Source organism: Rana temporaria, chromosome 1 (genome assembly GCF_905171775.1).
Source record: "Rana temporaria chromosome 1, aRanTem1.1, whole genome shotgun sequence".
NCBI classification, from domain to species: domain Eukaryota; kingdom Metazoa; phylum Chordata; class Amphibia; order Anura; family Ranidae; genus Rana; species Rana temporaria.
The window spans coordinates 270,572,325-270,597,080 of record NC_053489.1 but is presented as its reverse complement, the minus strand read 5'-3'; the positions used below and the strand labels follow the sequence as shown (position 1 = coordinate 270,597,080).

The 24,756-nt window shown below is 42.2% G+C and overlaps 1 protein-coding gene across 6 annotated transcripts in view; it reads right to left on the bottom strand.

Moving 5' to 3' along the window:
* Positions 1-1,504: 1,504 nt before the first annotated feature.
* TUT7 (terminal uridylyl transferase 7) overlaps positions 1,505-24,756 on the bottom strand; it is an 89,555-nt gene continuing 66,303 nt past the window's right edge. For 5 of the 6 annotated variants that reach the window (XM_040355503.1, XM_040355501.1, XM_040355502.1 and 2 more), the window contains exons 18-29: positions 24,611-24,714; positions 24,410-24,499; positions 24,218-24,331; positions 22,557-22,634; positions 21,503-21,680; positions 20,049-20,096; positions 19,410-19,501; positions 18,613-18,728; positions 14,746-15,059; positions 12,344-12,420; positions 10,575-10,632; positions 1,505-2,569 (exon numbers count right to left, since the gene is read on the bottom strand). In XM_040355503.1, coding sequence (XP_040211437.1) covers positions 2,505-2,569; positions 10,575-10,632; positions 12,344-12,420; positions 14,746-15,059; positions 18,613-18,728; positions 19,410-19,501; positions 20,049-20,096; positions 21,503-21,680; positions 22,557-22,634; positions 24,218-24,331; positions 24,410-24,499; positions 24,611-24,714 — 1,334 coding nt within the window. In that variant the 3' untranslated portion in view covers positions 1,505-2,504. The remainder of the gene's footprint in view (positions 2,570-10,574; positions 10,633-12,343; positions 12,421-14,745; positions 15,060-18,612; positions 18,729-19,409; positions 19,502-20,048; positions 20,097-21,502; positions 21,681-22,556; positions 22,635-24,217; positions 24,332-24,409; positions 24,500-24,610; positions 24,715-24,756) is intronic. The other variant, XM_040355504.1, reaches the window with a different exon arrangement.

The window sequence follows — 24,756 nt, the reverse complement described above, 5'->3', positions numbered from 1 at the left end:
CTGGGCCAGTCTGTCACTGCATAACAGCTAGGTGCTTTCTTGTATTTTAATCACAGACTGCCTGCAAAACTGTATAGTTTATACAAAGGCTCAAAATAGGAAAGTGAAAACTCCCTACATTTCATAAAACCTGTCACTGTCGGTTTGATCATTTTCAACAAATATTCAGAGGTGTGAAAAGGCCCAGTTATGTTACTTTTGGCCCAAGATGGAACTTACATTTCCCATGCTCTTTAAAGAGACCACGAGAAGGAAAATAAGGGAAGAAAACGTACAATAGTAAGGTACAGTTCCAATAAGTTATCTCCTTCATTAGAAGCAGATACTCTATAGCTGCCCCTAGGATCTCTCAGAAACAGACATGCCAAGATATATAGGATGCCGGTTTCTTCCTACTGAGAACTAGTGTCTCAGGGCCTTCCATCCATTGTCAAATGCTAAAAGATACCAACCATTTTTTTGAAAGTGTGATCTGCTGCAATGATGGTAGTACTGATAAGGATTAGAACATTTATTTTTTGTACACATTTTCTTCTCTCCATCACAGGCTCACAAAGTTCTACATTATCCTTAGAGTTTCCATTCTGTAGACTATATACTGCAAAGGTTATATACAGATTTGTATGATGACCCGCTTAGCATTTTATAGCATGTAGAGTCTTTACCTTAACAAAAAATGCATCAAAGTCACACCACGAGATGGGTTTCTCGTGGCAAGGCTGATGCATTATTTGCATGGTAAAGACTCTACATGCCATAGAATGCCAAGCATGAACTATAAATGGTTTGGACCAGCTTGATCGAAAATTCACCATTTAAATCACCAAGACATGCAGCTGCTCAGGCCTGTATGTAGCCTCAACTACATACAGTACTATGTTCTGGCAGTAGGATGAAAACTTGCCATCCTACAACTGAAACAAAATTCAAAGTACATGCGCAGTGAACGCTGCTCAACTATTCACAGGCAGCCTTGTATATTCTGAATGAACACAAAGCTTCCTCTGATTGGTCGAGTCCAAGAGCGTGACTTCATCCACTTGCCTCCAAGCCTTGGCTAGAGGAAGCTATGTGTTATTTGGAACATACAAATCTCCCTGTGAATGACTAAGAAACATTCAGACATCATTTTGTTCCGAGTGTGTGACAGGAAGTCCCCAGTCCACTGCCGGAAAACAGCATTGTATTACTGTAAGTAGCTAGGGCTACATATATGCCATACAGCAGTGTTTCCCAACTCCAGTCCTCAAGGGACACCAACAGGTCATGTTTTCAGGCTTTCCATTATTTTGCACAGGCGATTTGATCAGTTTCACTGCCTTAGTAATTACCATAGCCGTTTCATCTGAGGGAAATCTTGAAAACATGACCTGTTGGTGTGCCTTGAGGACTGGAGTTGGGAAACACTGCCATACAGTACTGAGATATGTTGCATATCTTCCTGAAGTAAATGGTTCATTTGGACAAGCTTGGTCCAAATAAACTATACAACTTCACTAAAAGCTGAAGATCAACTTTTAATGTCTAGACAACATGACGTACACGTGGTTATGATGCTCCAAACATAGGATATCACAAAAATAGTTGAAATATATACTGCACCATGGCTAAGCTGCATTTGCCATTCAAAATTACTTTACAACTGTCTTATGTACTTTGGGCTATATAAAATGTAGAACAAGTCCCAATCCAGGGATGAGTGTACAGCATTCTGAAACCTTACAGCAGAATACAGGACTTAAAAACACAAAGTATTAAAAAACTAAAAACATAACACACCCTCATGAATTTTTTTTGATTTAAAAACACCTTTACATATTCTAAAAAGCAAAATGAGAAGAATCCACTTAAAAAAAAAAAAAAAAAAAAAAACACTGGACTGAGATGTTTTGCATGACGACTGATAAAGGAAACTTCTGAAAACCGAATAAAGGTTAAGCAAAAATACAAACATTACATGCAATGAGGTATTTACATAAAAAGATGCCTCATTTATGCTATCCACAGTAATTATAATAAAATCATGTTTGTAATTACAGCAGCTGTCCACAAATGTTTTAAACAGTTTTACACAATTCCTGACACAATAAATATTCACTTTTCAAAAATATTTCTTTTCTGTAAAGAAAATGAGGAATTTCAGTCAATTGGTAAGCCATATATAGGATATGTAGCGCTGCACTGCAATTAAAATGGCATGGGCGGAAATGGGCACCATCGTTCTATACAGAATAGCGCAACTGTTCAACTGTGACAGTCAGTTAAAATATTAAAAATAAATTAAGAAAAAAGGTGCCCGTAATAAGAGAATTAAAACACGCTATTACATTTTATCTTTGTCATACTGAGGTTAAAATAAAGTAACCATTTTTTTTGTGTCCAATGTTATTTCATTGCTGCCGTTTCATGATGACTAGAGTTGATCTTGACGTAAACTTCATTCCAAGTAGAAGGCATACACCTGGACGGCTTAAATCCCCATCTGTGGCAGTGTGCCATCACCTTTATTCTTGTTGTGTCCTCTTCTGAGAGGCTTTTCCCTGAGAAACGTATTTATTCAAAAGGCTGCCTAGGGAAAATAGAAAAAACGTGTCTAGATGCGGTTTTATAGCAATGATGGTGGAGGAAATATGGATGTAGATCATACACAAAGCGAAATCACCGTCTTCAACAGCAAAAATAGGATTTTTTTGTACTCACCGTAAAATTTTTCTCTGGCGTCCAGCCTCTTCAATTCTTGACAAGTGGGTTAGGTTCCCTGTTTACAGGAGAGGACTAGGCAGAAACATGTTAGATATTCATATGTCATTTAAACAGAGTTGAACAGTCCCTCTGGACATAACCCACCTCCCTGCAGCATGCAGCCTCAGTTCGTAACAAGCTTAAAAGAAGGGGTGGGGGCTGCATCTGTCCATGGACGACAGAGAAAAGGATTTTACGGTGCGTACAAAAAATCCTATTTTCTCTTGTCGTCCCCAAACAGGCAGAGCTCCTCAACGGAGGAGTGCAACTTTAAACAGCCGCCTGCAAAACCTTGCGACCGAAGGAAGCATCCGAAGATGCACTCGCATCAACCTTATAAAATTTGGAGAAAGTTTGAACGGACGACCAAGTCGCCGCTTTACACACCTGTGAGACAGATGCTTGATGTCGGAAAGCCTAGGAAGCACCAATTGCCCTGGTGGAATGTGCCGTTACCGGAAAAGGGGGCGACCGCCCCCTAAGAGCATAGGCCTGTATGACAGTCTGTCTGATCCACGAGAAATGGTGGCTGACTAGACCCCCAGGCCCTTTTGTGGACCAGATACCAACACAAAAAGTGAGTCAGACCTCCGAAACGGAGCCGTAGCCAACAGGTACACCCGCAGAGCACGTACCTCCTTAGCATGCGCCGGCCGAGGACACAAGGATGGAAGCACAATGTCCTCGTTAAGGTGAAAAGACGAAACCACCTTCGGAAGAAAGGAAGGTCGCGTAACACCGCCTTATCCTTATGGAGGACCAAGTATGGCGACTTGCAGGACAAGGCCGCCAATTCAGAAACCCTTCTGACAGACATAATGGCCACCAAAAAGGCCACCTTCTGAGAAAGCGTCGAGGAATCTCTGATGTCCTCGAAGGGAGGTTTCTGAAGAACCGAGAGCACCAGATTCAAATCCTATGGGGGAAGAGGTGGTCTAAGAGGGGGGAAGTACATGACGAACCCCCTGCACAAAGGTACCCGCCAGAGAATGGGCCGCCAAAAGAACACAGCCAAGGCTGAAATCTGACCTTTAATGGTAAAAACAGCAGGATCCTGAATACATCCGTGGATGCCAACCCATCTCTTCGCACATAGAGATGTAGGCTTCCAGGTGCGATGGCAAATCTTCCTAGAAGACTTCCATGCCCTCAACATAGTTGGAATGACAGAGTCAGAAAGACCTCGGTCCCTTAGAACCTGGCTTTCATTGCCATGCCGTTAAAGCCAACGACTGTAAAGCAGGATGGCGTATAGAACCTTGAGACAGGTCCTCCCGCATTGGCAGCCGCCAAGGCGCATCCACCACTAGGCGCATGAGATGAGATCGGCGTACCAAGGACGCCAGGGCCAATCCGGAGCGATTAGAATCATCGGGATCCCCCCTCGGCCTCCACTCTGCGGAGCAGCCAAGGAAGCAACTTCAATGGTGGAAAGGCATAAAATTAATCGTTACTGACCCCACGGGGCTACCAACGCGTCCGCCCAGGGATCCCTGGACCTGGCCATGAACCTCGACACCTTGTGGATGAGACGGGAGGCCAGGAGATCCACATCCGGTGTTCCCCCATCTCCTGCAAAGGAGTTGAAACACCTCCGGATGCAATGACCATTCTCCCTGGTCCAGCATCTGTCGACTCAGGTAGTCTGCCTGCCAGTTCTCCACGCCTGGAATGTAGACAGCCAACACGCTTCTTTCCACCCACCTTAGGATGTGAGCGACATCGGACGCTGCAGCCGAGCTCCGAGTTCCCCCCTGATGGAGCGTCTGCAATTTTTCCAGGGTCTGGCTGGTTATAGACACATCCTCTCAGAAGAAGATAGTCTAAGTAGCCTTATCATGCCCCGACCCAGTTAAAGTGTCTTCCTCATAAGAAAGGTTCTGGTCCACGTCTTCAGAAAAAAAACAGAACCAGGTACCTGAGCCGCAGCCGGGTCCTGGTCTGAATCCGAGCATTCCCCAGGGGATAGCGGAGGGAGGGGGCGCTTTTCACCCCCCTTACCTCCGCACGACGCTTCCACCCTGGCAACAAATGTTTCCAGGACTGCCGACAAAGTCTATTGTAAGTGCAGGTGCAAAAGTACCAGCTGCCGCCTATGTCATGTTTGGGGAAGAAGGACCAGATACTGACTCAATTAAGGAAAACTCCCAGGGCCCAGTTCAGACCGAACAAAAAACCCACCACTCCTGCTGCGCTGACCGGGGGGAGGGGGTTACCCAGGGGACTCGCCACACCGGAGGAGACTGCTCAGCGCCGCTGCCCGTTTCAGCACACCACTGTGTGTGTGAGGAGAAAGCCGCGAGGTAAGCTGTGGGGTGCTGCGTGAGGATCTTGGCGCCGCAGGAATCCGCACTAGAGGCCGAGGTTTCGGGCAAGATGGCCGACGAGCGCAGCATATGGAGCCGGAACGCGGCCACAGGAAAATGCCCAAGAGCAAAATTATGCTGTATCATGGCGCATCTACAACAAAATGGCCGCCAATGGGATTATTAATAGAAACGGAAAATCACCCAAATTTTTTTCTAAAACACAGCAATTTAAAAATGATTAAAGCCTAAAAAGGCTGCAGAGCACCACAAAACCTCCAGAAAAGCGGACCCCAGCATTAAAACACACATAAGCCAGACGCACAGTCTCCTCAACCAGGTGCCCCCCCACCTGACAGCAATGTAAAACAGCAGAGGGAAAAAGGAAGCAGGGAAGGGAGGATACCCAAACCCCAGGAATGCTCAGTTATACCACCCCATTTAAGAGGGAGGGACTGTACTTACCCGTTCACGTGACGACTTACTGACTCATTCCAGACAGGCGTACAACCGCAATGGCGGTAGCCGACGGCCCGGTCCACTGTGAGTGAGACAAGACCACAGCCCAGTCATGTGCGGACCTCGGAGCAAAGCTCACTGGCCACCCCAGGAGTCATGGGGCATATCGTGGCAGACCCAGCCGCTTTGCAAAGGTGTGCTCACGTTCGCTGGCCGAACTGAGAAGACAAGGATCTATAATATCCAGCGTCTCTCAGCCAACAGTTGATAGAAGTCAAAAAGACAAAAATAAAATAAAAAAATCTTTTCCTCAGGGCGCTGGGCCCAAAGGCTGCAAGGAGGTGGGTTATGTCCGGAGGGACCGCCCTCTGTTTAAATGACATGTATATGAATATCTAACATGTTTCTGCCTAGTCCTCTCCTGTAAACAGGGAACATAACCCACTTGTCAAGAATTGATGTGCGTCCATGGACGACGAGAAATATTTTTTTTTTTAACCTTTTTTTGTAGCCAGCAACACCTTATGACCTGTGGACTACAATCAGCAGAGTATCTGTTCTCTCTGCCAAGTGCAAAACCATAAAAACAACGGAAAGAAAGGGGGGCTGTCAGACCGCTGTACAATGCTGCTCTCACACACTTAGTATTTAGTGTATAATTTAACAAGTAGTGGCGCCAAACAAGTAAATGGGTTATGTGCAAAACAATGCAAGTTCAGCTGCCCCTTTTCAAGTGAATATACACATCATACAACTCCAAAAAATATATATCTAGCACATAGTAATATTCCACATTTGATCAATACAATCATCAGGAAAAATTCAGACAGTGGTAGAGGAAGATGTGCAATGACAAGTAATCGTTATCCATGTTCCACCGCTGCAATTTGGAGAAACTGAATAGCACCTAAGAACGCAAGTGGGAATTTACTATTTATATGCTGCGATACCTGTTGCAATAAAAACGTATTCAGCCATGATATACAGTCTGCTTCTCCCAAGCTTCTTTGGTATATTAATCCAGGGTTTGACAAATTTGCTTGGAATCTAGGAGACAGCTAAAAAAAAGTTAGGAGCCAGAAAACGCGCCCCGCCGAGCTTGCGCGCAGTAGCAAACGCATATATAAACGGTATTCAAGCCACACATGGTAGAGCGAGAGCAATAATTCTAGCCCTAGACCTCCTCTAACACAAACATGCAACCTGTAGAATTTAAATGTCGCCTATGGAGATTTTGAAGCGTGGCATGTTTGGTATCAATTAGAGCTGCACGATTCTGGCCAAAATGAGAATCACGATTTTTTTGCTTAGAATGAAGATCACGATTCTCTCACGGCGTAAAATCGTTTACATTTATACAAAAAAAAAAAAAAAAGGGCTATTTTTTTTTAAATTCCTTAACCACTTCCCGACCTCCTCATGTACATTTACGTCGGCAGAATGGCACGGACAGGCACATCAACGTACCTGTACGTGCCTGCCTAGACGTGGGTGGGGGGTCCGATCAGGACCCCCCCCGGTACATGCGGAGGTCGGGTCCGCTCGGGGAGCGATCCGGGACGGCGCGGCTATTTGTTTTTAGCCGCTCCGTCGCGATCGCTCCCCGGAGCTGAAGAACGGGGAGAGCCGTGTGTAAACACGGCTTCCCCGTGCTTCACTGTGGCGGCGCATTGATCGTGTGATCCCTTTTATAGGGGAGACTCGATTGATGTTGTCAATCCTACAGCCACACCCCCCTACACTAGTAAACACATACACAGTGATCCCTAAATGTTACAGCGCCCCCTTGTGTTTAACTCCCAAACTGCAACTGTAATTTTCACAATAAACAATGCAATTTAAATGCATTTTTTGCTGTGAAAATGACAATGGTCCCAAAAGTGTCAAAATTGTCCGAAGTGTCCGCCATAATGTCGCAGTCACGAAAAAAAATCGCTGATCGCCACCATTACTAGTAAAAAAAATAAAAATGCAAAAAAACTATCCCCTATTTTGTAAACGCTATAAATTTTTTTTTTACCAAAAATAGGTAGAAGAATACGTATCGGCCTAAACTGAGGGAAAAAAAATGTATATATGTTTTTGGGGGATATTTATTACAGCAAAAAGTAAAAAATATTGAATTTTTTTCAAAATTGTCGCTCCATTTTTGTTTATAGCGCAAAAAATAAAAACCGCAGAGGTGATCAAATACCACCAAAAGAAAGCTCTATTTGTGGGGAAAAAAACACGCCAATTTTGTTTGGGAGCCACGTCGCACGACCGCGCAATTGTCTGTTAAAGCGACGCAGTCCCGAACTGTAAAAACCCCTTGGGTCTTTAGCCAGCATATTGGTCCGGGGCTTAAGTGGTTAAAGTAATTTTTTCCAAATAAATTGCATTTAAAAATGACTGCTGCGCAAATACAGTGCAACATAAAATATTGCAACAACCGCCATTTTATTCTCTAGGGTCTCTACTAAATTATATAATGTTTGGGGGTTCCAAGTAATTTTCTAGCAAAAAAAATAAATGATTTTAACTTTAAAAGAGCTGTCAGAAAAAGGTTTGGCGTTTAAATGGTTAAACGTTCCTAATTTACATACAGAAGTTTATTCCTTTGATGTAAAAGTCAATGTAATACAATGTTTAGACTTAACTTTCCACTGATATAGAATGTTTTCAAAACTTGGCAGGCTGCCCAGACTTGGCAGATTGCCCAGACTGACTTTTGGCTGAGAGGAAATTCTTTGCATATCAAAGTGCAGAGAGAAAATTATTTTGTTCATGTCAAAGATTGTGAAACCCTGTGTCAAGAATAGCTACCGGAAAAAGATCGGGATAACAATTCTTGACGATTAATCGTGCAGCTCTAGTATCAATTTACTTGGCGCAACATTATCTTTCACAATGTAAAAAAAAAAAAAAAATTGGGCCAACTTTACCGTTCTATTTTTGAATATAAAAAAGTGCGCTTGCAAGACCGCTGTGCAAATACGGTGTGACAAAGTATTGCAACGACCACCATTTTATTTTCTAGGGTGTTAGAATAAAATTATATATACACACACACACACACACACACACACACACACAATATAAATAAATGTTTGGGGGCTCTAATTAGAGAGAGGGAGATGGCAGTGAAAACACTGGGGAAGCTCCAATAGAACTGCTGGTTTTCTTGTCCTGCCAACGGCCACCACAAGATGGCACCTGATCACAGAAAAAAAGCTTAGACCTGCAGAAGGCCGAAAAGCCGCAGCCTCAATTACCGGCCGGCACGGCCCGCCCACTTCTCCCGTCGCGCGATCGGGCCGCGCCGGCCGGTAATTGAGGCCCCGGCTTTGCGGCCTTCTGCAGGCCTAAGCTTCCTTCTGTGATCTGGCGCCATCTGCAGGCCTAAGCTTCCCCGGGCGACAGGTCGCTAATTCCAGTCGCAATTGCAACCGGGCGCCCAGATTTTGTCGAACCCTGTATTAATCTAAGGAGGTATTTCTTGAGCCGAGGATAATCTTCATATACATAAGGATAAACGAAGAAAGTTGGTTGTTACAAGGCTCAATTTAGATATCTGGAGAGTTTGTATTTCTCACACGAGTGATGGTGGAGCACAAACAACGATTACTTGTCATTGCACATCTTATTACTCTTTCACTGTGTCTGGATTTGTCCTGAGAACTTTTTTGTTCTCCATGATCCACTGTATTGATTGAATGCAAAATATTACTATGCACTAAATGATTAGTTTTTTTTTTTTTTTAGTTGGGGGGGGGGGGGGGGAACCTTTCATTTTCCAAAATGAACATAGTATTAGGTTGCACATTTCTCCCAGCAATGATTTTTTTTTCTAGTTTTCCCTTTATCAGTTTAGCAGCTACTCCACATACATTTACTGTGGGAGGGCAGCCGCCCGGGTGTCAGTCGAGGCATCTGGCGGATCCAAGCTTTCATTGGCGGGATGATGCGGTGCCTGGACTGAAATCCGTGACGTCAGCAGAGAGCGGACTTCAGACTGTTCTCTGCTGAAATGGGTCACAGGAGTGCAACACTAACCACACTCCTGTTATCTATAGGAGAAGTTATCTATAGGAGAAGTTCAGCCAAACAAGCTTTGGCTGGACTTCTTTAACCACATGCCGACCAGCCGCCATCGTTTTACGGCGGCAAGTCGGCTCCCCTGCGCGAGAGCACGTAATATAACGTTGGCTCTCACGTTAACACAGCTCCCGGTCCTTTCAGGGAGAGAAATGCTGATACAATGTATGAACAGGAGATCAGTCATTTCCCCTAGTCAGGCCACCCCCCTACAGTTAGAACACACCCAGGGAACATACTTAACCCCTTCCCCACCCCCTAGTGTTAACCCATTCACTGCCAGTGGCATTTTTATAGCAATCCAATGCATTTTATAGCATTGATCGCTATAAAAATGTCAATGGTCCCAAAAATGTGTCAAAAGTGTCTGCCATAATGTCGCAGTACCCCCTATTTTGTAAACGCTATAACTTTTGCGCAAACCAAACGCTTATTGCGATTTTTTTTTTTTTTTAGAAAAATGTGTAGAATACGTATCGGCCTAAACTGAGGAAAACTATTTTTTTTTATATATTTTTGGGGGATATTATAGCAAGAAGTTAAAAATATAAATTTTTATCAAAATTGTCGCTCTATTTTTGATTATAGTGCAAAAACTAAAAACCGCAGAGGTGATCAAATACCACCAAAAGAAAGCTCTATTTGTGGGACAAAAAGGACGCCAATTTTGTTTGGGAGCCACGTCACGCGACCGCGCAATTGTCAGTTAAAGCGACGCAGTGCCGAATCGCAAAAAGTGCTCTGGTCTTTGGGCAGCAATATGGTCCGGGGGTTAAGTGGTTAAACGAACACCTGACAATTTGGTTATATTCAAGTCCAAGTTAAGAGGCATAAATTTGATACAACACCATTATATAGCATTGAAAAACACTGCGGCTGTCAGCAACTTCTGAAAATTACTTTTAAAACTGCATATAATTATAGTTCATAGTTGCTTATATGCAGCTAAAGCATTGTGTCATTTTTGGGATAAGCATAGTCTCAACTTACCTAACTGAGGAGTGAGAGACATTTTTTGTTTTTTCCTATCATCTTGTGATGGTACTACCTGAAATGCAAGAAATACATTATTCTGTAACATCTACACAATTGATGAATACAAATCTAAACATCTATCTGCTCTTGGCATAAAAACCACTGGCAGCCCTGGATTCACGTGTGTAGCTTGTTGGCAAGAAAACATGCCCCATTCCTCACTGCAAATACATGTTACTTGGGCGGCAAGAGGTTACCAAGTTGTCACAAGCCAAAAATGTTGTATAGTGTTTAAAGGGGTTGTAAAGGTACAATTTTTTTCCCCCTAAATAGCTTCCTTTACCTTAGTGCAGGAGAGTCAGGACGCTCTCTACGTTGCACATAGAAAAAGGAACTGTGCGTTAGTGGGCGTCCTGACTCTCCGGTAATCCAAGGGAGGGGGCGAGCACGACACTCCACACCAGGGAGAAAGCCTTGCATTACGGTGTGGAGTTACAGACAGAACATGAAGTGAGGATTTCTCAGAAGAAATAAGGACATTTAAAAGCAAAATTGAAGGATGAGGTAAATGAAGGAGGACTGCACTAAGGTAAAGGAAGCTATTTAGGGAAAAAAACAAAACAAAACGAACAAACCTTTTTAAGTCGGGATTAACTCCGCGGTCTGGTTTTTGAGATCTCTGTACCTATTAGGCAGATTCTCTCTATATTCCAGTCACCAAAAGCAGAAAGTAAAAAAGGGAAATTTTTCCAACTTGTACACAGTTTGGAAAAACCTGGCAAAGGTTTATAACCTCTCATTAATGGATGGAAACCTAAAAACAAAAATGTTTTGGCTCAATTTCCAATATAAAAACACAATTTGCCTTTTAACTTTATTTTTAGTACGCAGATGTATGTTTAATCTGTTGCTGTCCGCATAACACATACATATGTGCGGCAGCAATATATGCATACAGTAAGTGCAGCAGCAAAAGGGGTATGCTTTACCACCCAGACACTGCATATATGCATCACTGGGTGATGGAGAAATTGCATATTTCCTTATTATAGGTTGTCTAGTTGCTTCACAAATATATAAGAAAGCTTTTAATATCCTGGAGATCATCGCCGACTCATACCAAAAGGAATGTTACTACTGTACAAACTGACCAGATCCTTAAAAAGGTCATTTTGCTTGCAGGTAGGGAAGCTGCCGCTCCAGGTGAGCACACCTAGGGTAATCACTTGTTAGCTATGACTAAGCATTGAAGCTCAATGCGAAACGCGTCAGGTGTTTTTCCCACTGTATGCTGGTACCTGTAGTGCATTTTTCCTTTACCCAATAAAGGGCACGTCTTTAAGACTTTGGAGTGCGGCTGTCCATATTTTCCTTCCTTTGCATGTCATTTTGCTTGCAATGACAGTTGGCCATTCCTTACACCCAAGTCTATATACTACAGTTATAACTTGAAACAGTCTCATCCTCAGATCTTGCTATCATGCATGCATCTAATCAAAATGGCCAAGCTGCGAAACAGCATCTTTAGGCATTCTTGTTATATTTCAGTATTTGTGATACACAATGTTTGTGTCTACACCGTTTACAGCATAGAGACCGAGCTGTCAGATTTCACCAATAAACTGTAGCTGGCGGGACTGGCTTTTAATCACAAGACCACTGACAGCCAATTACAGTGGTCACATGATAGCTGATTGTTCCTGCCCCCTATACATGCAGACCCTATTAAAAAAGGATGCCGGGGCTGGGCAAGGAGCTACAATTTCAGCAGATTCCCCACTTACCGGGATAAATCGTGTCTGTGGTTTCTGAGGACTGGCTGCAGATGGTGATCCATACAAGATATCAGACTTGGGGCTCCCTGTATTTGAAAATAAATGCACAGAAGTCCGAAAAGGTAGAATGCTTAACCACTTATCTATACAGTCACCTGTCACATGTTCCCTGGCACACCGCTATGCAATCACATGATCACAATGTAAACGCAATTGTTAAGAATGTGTTTCATTCATAACAGCTGTGCTTCGTATTGAGATGCTGCAATTGGCCCACAGCCATCACATGGAACCTGGGCCAATCACAACACCATGTACCAGCTGTGGGCCAATCACAGATCACAACTGTTATGAATAAGACCAGTTCATGAGTTCAAAACATTGCTGTTACAGTAATCATTACTGTAACAAAGAAAAAAAACTGACACCCCTCAACACAGTAGTAGAGTGGCAGCTTAGTTGTCCCTTCAATAGGCTTCATGTCATTTATGAACGTTTCAGAGAAGGGTAGCCTTTATAGCAGGGGTCTCAAACTCAAATTACCTGAGGGCCACAAGACAAGTTTTCATATGCCATGGGGGGCCGCATGCAAACTTTCAAACTTCAAAAACAACAGTACTGGTGTCAGCGAACACATTATTAACCCCCAGCACTGGTGTCAGCGAGCGCATTATTACCACCAGCACTGGTGTCAGCGAGCGCATTATTACCACCAGCACTGGTGTAAGTCAGGGTTTGACAAATTTGCTTGGAATCTAGGAGCCAGCTAAAAAAGTTAGGAGCCAGAAAACGCACCCCGTCCCGACGAGCTTGCGCGCAGAAGCGAACACATACGTGAGCAGCGCCCGCATACGTAAACGGTGTACAAACCACACATGTGAGGTATCGCCGCGATTGGTAGAGAGAGCAATAATTCTAGCTCCTCTAACTTAAAACATGCAACCTGTAGATTTTTTTAAACATCGCCTATGAAGATTTTAAAGGGTAAAAAAAGTTTGTCGGCATTCCACAAGCGGACACAATTTTGAAGCGTGACATGTTGGGTATGAATTTACTCGGCGTAACATTATCTTTCATAATATTAAAAAAAATGGGGATAACTTTACTGTTGTCTTATTTAATTAAAAAAAGTGCAATTTTTTCCCAAAAAAGTGCGCTTGTAAGACCGCTGCGCAAATACGGCGTGACAGAAAGTATTGCAACGATCGCCATTTTATTCTCTATGGTGTTAGGATAAAAAATATATATAATGTTTGGGGGTTCTAATTAGAGGGAAGAAGATGGCAGTGAAAATAGTACAAATTTCATTAGAATTGCTGTTTAACTTGTAATGCTTAACTTGTAATACCAACGGCCACCACCAGATGGCGTCAGCTCACATCTGGTGGTAATAACTTGTAATACCAACGGCTCACCACCAGATGGAACCAGCTCACAAAAAAATTTTTTTTTTTTTTTTTGGCCCACCTTCCAAGCCAAGTCGCCAGGACACTTTCTAGTCGCCATGGCGACCTGGCGCCTGGGATTTGTCGATCCCTGCTTTTACCAAATGTTGATGCTGAAGAGTAACTGCCAGTGACAGAATTGCTAGTGTGACTGGGCCTAACACTGTCTGCTGATAACAGATGCATGTTTAAGTCATCCCTCACAATTGAGAACTACAAACATATGGACATTAAAGTCCATGGATATGGTTATACAAGGAATATTAGTACATGTGGTTTGCTTTACAGTTTCCCTTGATCCTACCAATATCTAGACCAGGGATAGGCAATTAGCGGACCTCCAGCTGTTGCAAAACTACAAGTTCCATGAGGCATAGCAAGACTCTCACAGCCACAAGCATGACACCCAGAGGCAGAGGCATGATGGGACTTGTAGTTTTGCAACAGCTGGAGGTCCGCTAATTGCATATCACTGATCTAGAACATAGGTGGTGAATGTACAGTCAATTTGGGCTATCAGCACATATGGCAATGGCAAAGTCAGCTACACACAGGCCAAGAAAGACCACTCTAAAAAGCCCTAAATGCATTAGTATTGCCACCTTACATGCAATCTTCTCATTCTTGGAGCTTACACTTAAAGTAGATGGCAAAGAACAAGTCCACTGTTAACAAGCAATATTTTTTATAAAAATATATAAAAATGTATTTAAAAAGGCATAACTTCCGGTTTTCGATAGTTTACCATTTACTGCCAGGTTATGCCCCAAACTGTCTGGAGATTTTTGAAGACAAATCAAGGGTTTTGCATTGTAAAAAGCCAAGTTTTCTATCTTGTCCAAGTAGTGCAGATGAATGCCACAAAAGTGTAATTCTGGCAGAAAAGTAGCAGTGAAATCAGCCATGCCATTTAGTAAAGTGAGGTGGGAGGGCAAAGCTAGGTCTTTGCCACAATGAGTCACTCACCTGCTGCCCCTTTATACTGAGGGCATTCTTTCTTGATGTGGCCCTCCCGTCCACAAATGAAACAGCGTTTTTCCCTAGGCTCTCGGTCGTCTTGTCTTCTCCACTTTTCAGAGCCAGATCTAGGTGGTGTCCTATCTTTGCCAGGCTCATTGTTGCCCCATGGTCCTTGTGCTTTTCGTGGAGTTGTATGTAGCTCTCTTCCATCTATGCTCACACCACCTCCCTGCATACTCATTTCCTTGTCCTCAATTCTTTGCGGCCTCTTGTCTTGGTATCTTTGGTTTGCAGCATTTTCAGGATTACGCCTTCTAACTCTAGTATATATATATTATAAAAAAAAAAAAAAGTAGGGAGCCATGTGAGATGTCAAATTTAGCCCAACATGCAAAACTGAAGTATATTTAAAACCCATGAACAAAAATGCAACATAATGCAGCAGTCAACTGATTTGGCCGCATTAGCTTTCATTTTTCAGCCTAAAAATATTTCAAACAAAAATGATTATAGATCTTTAACCACTTGCCGACCGCGCACCGCAGTTATACGTCCACAAGGTGGCTCTGCTGGGCGAGAGCACGTAATATGACGTCCTCTCTTCCAGCCGCCACTAGCCCCCCGCTCGCCCCCGACTCCCGTGCCCGGCGATCGCCGCCGGGCACACGCGATCGCTCGGTACAAAGCGGGGACCGGGAGCTGTGTGTGTAAACACACAGCTTTCGGTCCTGTCAGCAGGGGAAATGCTGATCTTCGGTTCATACAATGTATGAACCGAGGATCAGTGTTTCCCCTAGTGAGGCCACCCCCCCCCCACAGTAAGAACACACCCAGGCATACTTAACCCCTTCCCCGCCCCCTAGTGTTAACCCCTTCACTGCCAGTGGCATTTTTATAGTAATCCAATGCATTTTTATAGCACTGATCGCTATAAAAATGCCAATGGTCCCAAAAATGTGTCAAAAGTGTCCGAAGTGTCCGCCATAATGTTGCAGTAACGGAAAAAAAAAAAAAACGCTGATCGCCGTCATTACTAGTAAAAAAAAAATATAATAAAAATGACATAAAAATACCCCCAATTTTGTAAACGCTATAACTTTTGCGCAAACCAATCAAACGCTTATTGCGATTTTTTTACAAAAATGAAGAAAACGTATCGGCCTAAACTGAGGAAAAAAAATGTTTTTTTTATATATTTTTGGGGGATATTTATTACAGCAAAATGTAAAAAATATTCATTTTTTTCAAAATTGTTGCTCTATTTTTGTTTATAGCGCAAAAACTAAAAACCGCAGAGGTGATCAAATACCACCAAAAGAAAGCTCTATTTGTGGAAAAAAAAGGATGCCAATTTTGTTTGGGAGCCACGTCGCACGACCGCGCAATTGTCTGTTAAAGCGACGCAGTCCCGAATCGCAAAAAGTACTCTGGTCTTTGGGCAGCAATATGGTCCGGGGGGTAAGTGGTTAAATTACATTTTCTGTACAGTTCTGTGAAAGTGCAGGTAGTACTTTGGCTCCCATGCTACCAATATCTATCCAACCATAATTATGAGGTCCAACTTGCCCCTCCCCTCTTGCAGCCACCAATCCAAGAAAAGCTTTGAAGGAGACTGCCGATTCATTAGCGCAGCTTTCTCAGCTGTGACCACTTTTCACAGACAAGCAGCATCAAGAGTAATGGGGAGGGAAGGTTTCATATTCTCCATTCCAATTCCTGCTGCTTGTCTGTGGAAAGTGTTCACAGGAGAGACAAGCTGCACATATGAATCAGTCATTTCCATATAAAAAAATGGCAATGTGTGAAAATCTCATGCCAATTAGAAGTGTAGACTACTGCACTTTTATCACTCCTTGGATACAAGTAGAGAATGGGAAAATAAATGTGCGCGGTCTCAAAAAAAAACATACATACATATACACACACACACACACACACACACACACACACACACACACACACACACACACACACACACACACACACACACACTAGTGATAGAGAGTTCATCAAGTATCCATGTGCATCAAAAAGATATTCCATTGGTATTCCACCAACTGGATGTGCTATCCACCAGTCCCAGTGATAAAGTATAGCAATCCAAATGAAAAGTAAATTGGCCTCTTACCAACTTCCGATGATCTCTAGCATAGCAGAGATCAAACACTAGGTAAGTAAATGCCCGATGCCTGGCCATATTCTCTGTCTCCCAACCTCCAAGATGGATGAATCCGACAGCTCCTGGCTTAGCATCCCCACGCAGCTCACTCTGGACTGACTCCACACTGAAAGTGTGCCCCACACATTACGCAGTAGAGAGGATGATCCAGCATGAAGATCACCAACAAATCTGGATGCTCATGTCACAGCATCCAGATTTGTGGGTGATCTCCATGCTGGATCATCCTCTCTACTGCCTAAAATTATCTCTGTTGTAAGTGCAAGTGCATATTTTAGCTTAAATAAACACCCTGTTTTTACATACTATGTGATGAGCCTTCTTTCTGTGTCCCCTTATCCTGCACACACACCTGAGTGAAGCACAGTGATCATCCCGAGTGAGGCAATCTGTGCTGGGAGGCTGTGGAGTATACTTTCAGTGTGGAGTCCAAAGTGAGTGCTGTGGGGAAGCCAAGTCGGGAGCTGTCAGATCCATCAATTCATCCATCTTGGAGGTCGGGAGCCACACGGAGGATGTGGCCAGGCATCAAGCATTTACTTACCCCATATGTTTGAGGATATGATTATATCTAGAAATCATCAGGAGTTGGCAAGAGGCCAATTTCATTCATTGTTATACTTTATTATCACTGGGAACGGAGGAGAACACATCCAGCTAGTGGAATACATTTGATACATATGAACACTTGTTTATTAAACTTATTACCAGTCGATACTTTTTAATAAAAGTTCTTTGTTTATGAGACAGCGTAACCTTTTATATTTTCACGTTTTTATCTCAAAGCTGTTGTCAGATTGGCTGTGGCAGGTTGAACTTCATAACCATTAAAAAAACAAGAAAACCAGATTAAAAAACGATAAAGAAAGCTCTATTTCTGGGGAATTCTTTTTTGGGAAGAACGTCGCACGACCGCGCAATTGTCAGTTAAAGAGACAGTGCCGAATTGCAAAAAACGCACTGGTCATTAACTTACGGACCACGTCATACGGTACATTAAAGAGGAATATCGTTATGGCAGCAGCAGCTAGACTACCCTTTACACTTAAAAAAAAAACTGGCCAAAAAGCAGGGGTCGTCTTACACACCGGGTCAACTGCTCGGATACCTGCTGGATGTGCGGTAATAATGTATGTAGCTTCGGGTATATACCGCTTAGCCAATCCCGGTGAGCAATGTATTCAAATAAATACAGAGCCTGCTCGGATTGGAGTAACAACCTCTGCCAATCCGAGCAGGCTACATACAGTAGCCTGCTCGGATTGGCTTTGAGAGTCAGAGGCGTGGGCTGATGATGTTACAGCCTCTGCCAATCCAAGCAGGTTTTGTATTCATTAATAGAATACATTGCTCGCCGTGATTGGCTCCAGCAAGAATGAAGAAGAATATGGCTCCAGAAGGAAGAAATATGAAGCATCAGAAGCTTTAGAAGGGGGGTCGTCTTATACGGTGAGTACAGGCAAAAAAATCGTAAAAAATTTAAAATTAGGGGGTCGTCTTATAAGCCTGGTCGCCTTATACACCGGCAAATACGAGAATATATATATATATATATATTTATTTATTTATTACACACACACACACACACACACACACACACACACACACACACTATTAATTTTAGTACCCAACCCATTTAAAATACACATATTTAATCCCCCACTATGCAAGCACTGTGCAGCTAGGCGACTTACTTTCTTCTCATAGGGCAGTCTTTCATAAAGTGTCCAATTTTGCCACAGATTCTACAACATCTGTCATTGGGAGCAAGTTCACCTTCAGTCAGTACATCTGAATCAAAGAAATACTCCTATGGGGGGGGGGAAAAAAACATGGTTTAAAAAACATTATGTGCTATCCTGAGGGACAAGCATGGTAAATACAACAGATAAGACCCCTTTCAAACTGGGGCCACATTGGCACTAAAGCACTGCTTGCTTTAGCGCGTTTTAAGCAGCGCTTTTCCCTCCAAAGGGGTTAAAAGTGCCCGTGTTGCAGCGCTTCCCATTAATTTCAATGGGCAGGGCATTTTGGGAGCGCTAAATACAGCGCTTCCAAAGATGCTTCTTGCAGGACTTTTCCCAGGGGCATCTCCGTGTGAAAAGTCACATTGAAATGAATGGGAGGCGGTTTTCAGGCACCATTTCTAGAGCTAAAATGCCTGAAAACCGCCTCAGTGCGAAAAGGGTCTAAAAGCATCTATCATTTTGTAGCAAATATGCTGCAAAAGAAAAGCATATGAAAATATGGTTTTACATTCCCTCCTTTTCCATTCTTCTAAAGCCTACATCAGGAGGAATGGTGAGCCCTGTGTTTTTGAGCCGACTTTCAAAGTAAGAAGTCTTAGGTAACATTTCTTCAGCATTATATCCCAACTGTATTCTTGCAGCAACCTAACCTCTTCAAGCTACCATGGTAATAAGCCAACTTATGGGGTAGAATACACTGTGCAAGTCTTTACTAACATGGTCACAAAGTCAAATATATTTACCACTGTAGAGCGATATTCTTTTGGAAAAATTTTCATTGGGGTGCCAAATAACCGCCTTCCATTGATAAAACCTTTCATTATAAAATTAGTCACTGCAAAAAGGAACAGACCAAAAAAATTACTTGGTCAAGTCTAAAAACCATTGACATTTCTGAGTATCACAATTCCACAAAGTCAATAGATGTACAGTATACAAACACAGCTGTTTGGATAAGATCACAGTGCTATAAAAAAAAGTGAAAGAAAGACACAACCAAAATAGGATTAACAAATAATGTAGCATGTATACAAGTAAAGCACTGTCCGTGATGGAAATAAGTATCAACATTAATAAGTTATAAGAAACGTTATAAGACTTCATTGGAAAATACAAGATTCCAACCATGTGATAAAGTTGCTAAAGGGTATATACACATCACCCCATCAGTGGTCAATGTTGGCATTCCTAATGCAGTATTCGTTTACACTGGGATGGGAAAGGGTTAGGACAATCACAGGTGGTATCAAACTATAAATCCTAGATTGTTATTAATTTTTTTAATACAAGTTCATCACAGTTGTCAATATACATTTTATAGTTCCTTTACAAGGAAAAAGCTTATTAGTAGAATACACTATACATGTTTTACGGATACTTACTCTTTCGTGACAATCCAGCACCCAGATTGTGATTTAGGTCAAAAGGATCTATATTCAAAAAAACAGAAAAAAAAGTTAGTACAGTTGTACAAAGGCCTTTTTAAAATTAAATTTAAAATGGAATACCTTCCAAAACCTGTTTTGGATAGAGGGAAATCATTTAAAAATTTACTTTGAGTTTAAGACTTTAAGTTCACCCTTACCAAAAAACTGTCTATGCAGGCAAGGGTGCCTGCAGATAAAAAACCAAGCAGCTTTGACCAACATTAAATAATGCTCTTGCTATAAGTGTAGGCAGTTCACATACCACTACAAATCTGGCCACAAAAATGTCAGGGAAGGCTTCATGCCATCTTGCCTTGTTAGGACACTCCCAGCTGATCCAAACCCCCTCGTATGTGCTCATGCCTGTCTCCGTAGCTTTGAGCTCAGACGCTCTGATGAAGAGGAGTTTGTAGACCTTGCATGCGCAGGGGTTTCAGAGCTTGCCTTTTTGATGGTGAGGGTGAGCAGCAACGTCCGAGTGTGTCTTAGCAACATGTCAGGACAGGATGCCATATCGGAGTCTTTCCAGCTTGGCTTCAGGAGGTATGCAAATTAACTACACATATAGCATGGGCAGTAGCCAACTTTAGGCAAATATGTAGATTTATTGTCATCTACAGGCACCGTTTTGGTAAAGAACCAAGGTAGAATGGAGTGGGAGGTTGGCTACCCTCTCCCTTAGACCCCTTTCACACTGGGTAGTTTTGCAGGAGGTACTGCACTAAAAGTAGGGCCTGCAAACCAACCCTAAACAGCCGCTGCCGTGTCTTCAGTGTAAAAGCCCTGAAAAAAAAGTCCTGCTAGCCGCATCTTTGAAAATGGTGAAAGAGTGGGGTGTATAATGCTCCTGCCCATTGGGGGGGGGGGGGTAAAATATTGATAGGAACTGTAACTAAGGGCGTCCCATTTCCACTGTGTACCGACATGGCCCAATCCAACACCAACTGCCTACCAATGCATCTTTTCCTTGTGAAGTGACAAACAGGTTCCTAGCTTTAACAAATGGCGCTATTCCAATGGTGTGCAACATGAGTCTGTAGCCAGAGTTCAAGAACACCGTCCGGGCCCATGACTCCTTGCTTGGGTTGCCTTGTGGTTAATTTGTCTCATAACATATTCACCCTTTTATAACAGAGGGCTCACACTCTTGCTACAGCATCTGTTTTATTACAACTTTCAGCTGCAATTGCAGTGTTCCTTTGCAGCTTCACTTGCCAGGAAAGTCAAGGAAGCCACAGTAAAGGGTATCATGCACATAATAGGCCCGAGACAGAGGTCCTCCAGCCTTTATAAATATAAAAAAACGTAGAAAGCACACACACACACACACACACACACACACACACACACACACACACACACATTTGTTAAGCTAAAAACCCTATGCAAGTTAACATTTTAGTTTTTACCTTCAATGACTATGTATTTGGAAGTCCACTGCTTTTTAAAAGTTGTTAGCAAGCTTTTTCTTCTGATAGAAATGACATGTTCTTTAAAATCAAAATCTTCAGTATAAAAACGAAGAAGGCCCAGCCACAGTTCACCAGGAGACTCCTTATTTTTTCCATAATCTGGCCAGTACTTTGCCTTAAGAAAATAAATAAAAAGGAAGGATTAACACCATTTAAAAATAAATTCTGTAGAATGGATAGAAGGTTAGTTGTTCATAGCACCCTTCCACTATCCCTAAGCGGGGGTAGAGAAGGTGTCCTAAGAGAATTAGTGACCCCATGCATGCAAAGTGCAACCACCTCCAGTTTAGAGAGGACAACACTAGCAAACTAACTAGCACAAAGGGAACAAGTCCACTTAAGATGGTGTGGCACTTTGTAAAATCTAAGAATCCTCTTCTCTCTCTCTCAGCAGTAAATGGTAAGAACTGTAGCTGCCAGAAATGTCTCGTCTCCAACTCTTTATACACTCCAGGCAGATTTCCCCACTGACACACTATTCCCGATTTGGCCACTCCAAGACCTGTAGCATCCTCCAACTTGGGGAGAGGGGTACCTACTTTTCCACTTTCATCTATTTTAATCCCTCTGAAGCCATGAGCTAGTCCCTCATCTGCAGCCACTTACTCTACTGCTACTCTACACTTGCTCTTCAGTCGTCATTCTTAATTTCATTCTGTGCCCACTCCCGTCCTTCTCCCTGGTAACAATTTTTCCGTTTTTGCCATCCTTTCCTTCTCTGCACAAGCTTTGTTCTCCATTCAGTTTCTGCTCATTCCCTCCCAATTAGTTTGCTGAAAAATTACACCTTGCAAAACACCAAAATTAAACTGGCACGTATTTACAAGCAATAAGTTCATGGCTATGTAAATAAAACTAAAGTCTGTTGGGGGAGGAAAAAAAAAAAGTGCACAAAATCACAAAGCATATGCAGGCTTGAACAATTTACAAAACTAATTAACACTCATTTTTAATATAGATTAACGCACAGTTTACTGACTTCAACTCTTACCAACTCATCCAATTTGTCAAAGAAGTAAACATTCCAGCCATCAACAAGTTTTTCAGGCTTATGGGAATCCAAGTAAATCTAGAATACATATAAAAAAAACAAAAAAACAAACAAACACACCCCATTAGCCTTTACACAAAATGTCAAATTAACAGACCTTTACTTGAAAGTGAAAGTTCCACTTATCCTTTTCCCCTCCCCTTTCTAACCAAAATTAGTTTGTTTTTCTGGGAGCAGGTTATTCCTCCTCCTAGTGACCACATTTTTTTTAACTCACTGACCACCAAGCCTGATACATTTTGGCCACAGTTCAGCACCCCCTGAAGACTGAAAAGCAGTAAACTGGTCCTTCGTTATTGTACCTAAATTCTTCTTTGCAACGTATATCATCTATTTTACGTAACCATTGAGCCAAGTTTGGTATAGACTTTTGCTTCCAGTACATCAGTATTAAGGATTTTGCCGTGTTTAGCAGATGCGGGGTTATTGAGTTTTTATATCTGGATATTAGTTGTGAGGTAGGGTGAAATAGAATAACCCAAGGATCAAACTGAATTATGTCAAGGGCATGATTGACAAACACTTGGGTATGTTGGTTTGATTTTAAAACAACTTATAGTTATATTATAATACTTTGACAATTAAGTCGTCAGATGATATAATATATAATACTTGGATAGATATGATGCAATAGAAGTTTAATACGCTGGTTATTTAGAACCCCAAGTCTGGAATAAAACGCAGCGCATTGGCATTTATCCCTCTTTTTTTCTTCTTGTTTTTGCTTTTGTTTTGTTATAAATAAAAAATAGCTCTATAAGCAGAGATATTAATATTTAAATTATTTGCCGATTGTTTGAGTTGTTTTTTTCTTTCTGTAAGAGCTAAAATGCCCGATTATGCATGTGTATATTTTATATACATTATATAAATTTTTTTGTATTTGTGTTTGAAACTGCAAAAAAAAACTGGTCCTTTGTTTAGAAAGTTTGGAGACCCCCACATTTCACCTATAGGCTGGGAAGCCTGAAATAAAAAAATAAATAAACCGATCTCCGCTTCCAAGTCGAGCTGGCGCAGGTTTTTTGAATGCCTCTGCCACTGGGTATCATGCTTGTGGCTGTCAGTCTTGCTATGCCTCATGGGACTTGTAGTTCTGCAACAGCTGGAGGTCCGCTAATTGCATATCCCTGGTGTAGGGAATCACTTGGATGCGCAAATGTTATAGCGTCTACAAACAATAGGATATTTTTGTGACCCCCCCCTCCCCCCTCACCAGTAATGGGGGCGGTCAGTGATATTTAGTGGAACTGCAACAAATCGGACACCCAACACTTTTTTGGGGACCAGTGACACGAATACAGTGATCAGTACTAAAAATATGCACTGTTAGCAGGAACACAAGATCTCCATCTTCTCCCCTGCCAGAATGACGATCTGCCTGGTTTACATGCGGTAGGCGGTCAGCAATTAAAAAAGTGCTCATTACTGCTAGGGACAGACTGCATCATATCGTGATTTTTATTTTTGCACTTATATTACACTAACTCAGCATGGTAAATGTCAAATTCCATATTCGTAAAAATCCATTTGCAAGGAGTTGCCATGGGCTGCACTTTTGGAAACGAGGCATTGCTATATAATTATGCAAGCTGCCTTACCTCTTGGAGAACAGGGATAACAGGTGGATCCCTCTGTTGAAGGAAGTATAGCACCATAAGAGTATACGCATATGAAGACAGACTGCCTCTGGAAGCATCTCCAATGTCACACACCTTTAGAGAACAAGAATAATGGTGATTATACAATAACCACGTTATGTATAGTATATGCAGTTGAAATTATGGGCGTACCTTAGTGAACACCTTCATGATGTAACAAAGGTATTTTACTCTAGGATCTATAGCAGCATAAGATGCCAAAAGCCTAGTGTTATGAAGAGCCTAGAAGAGGAAAAAAATAAAACATTTCCCATTTATTCCAACCTCAAATTTAGGACATGCTTTACAAGGTGCATATAAAAAAAAAAAAAAAAAAAAAAAATGTATACTCACCAGCGTGTTATATAAACTGATGTCTCCTTCAAGGCCACTTCTTACATGGTAGAATTTTACAATTGGCACTTTTGCTGTGGTAATAGGAAGGATATTCCTCAGCCCTAAATAAAAAAAAAAATAAAAAAGGAAGAAGCTTTGTACTA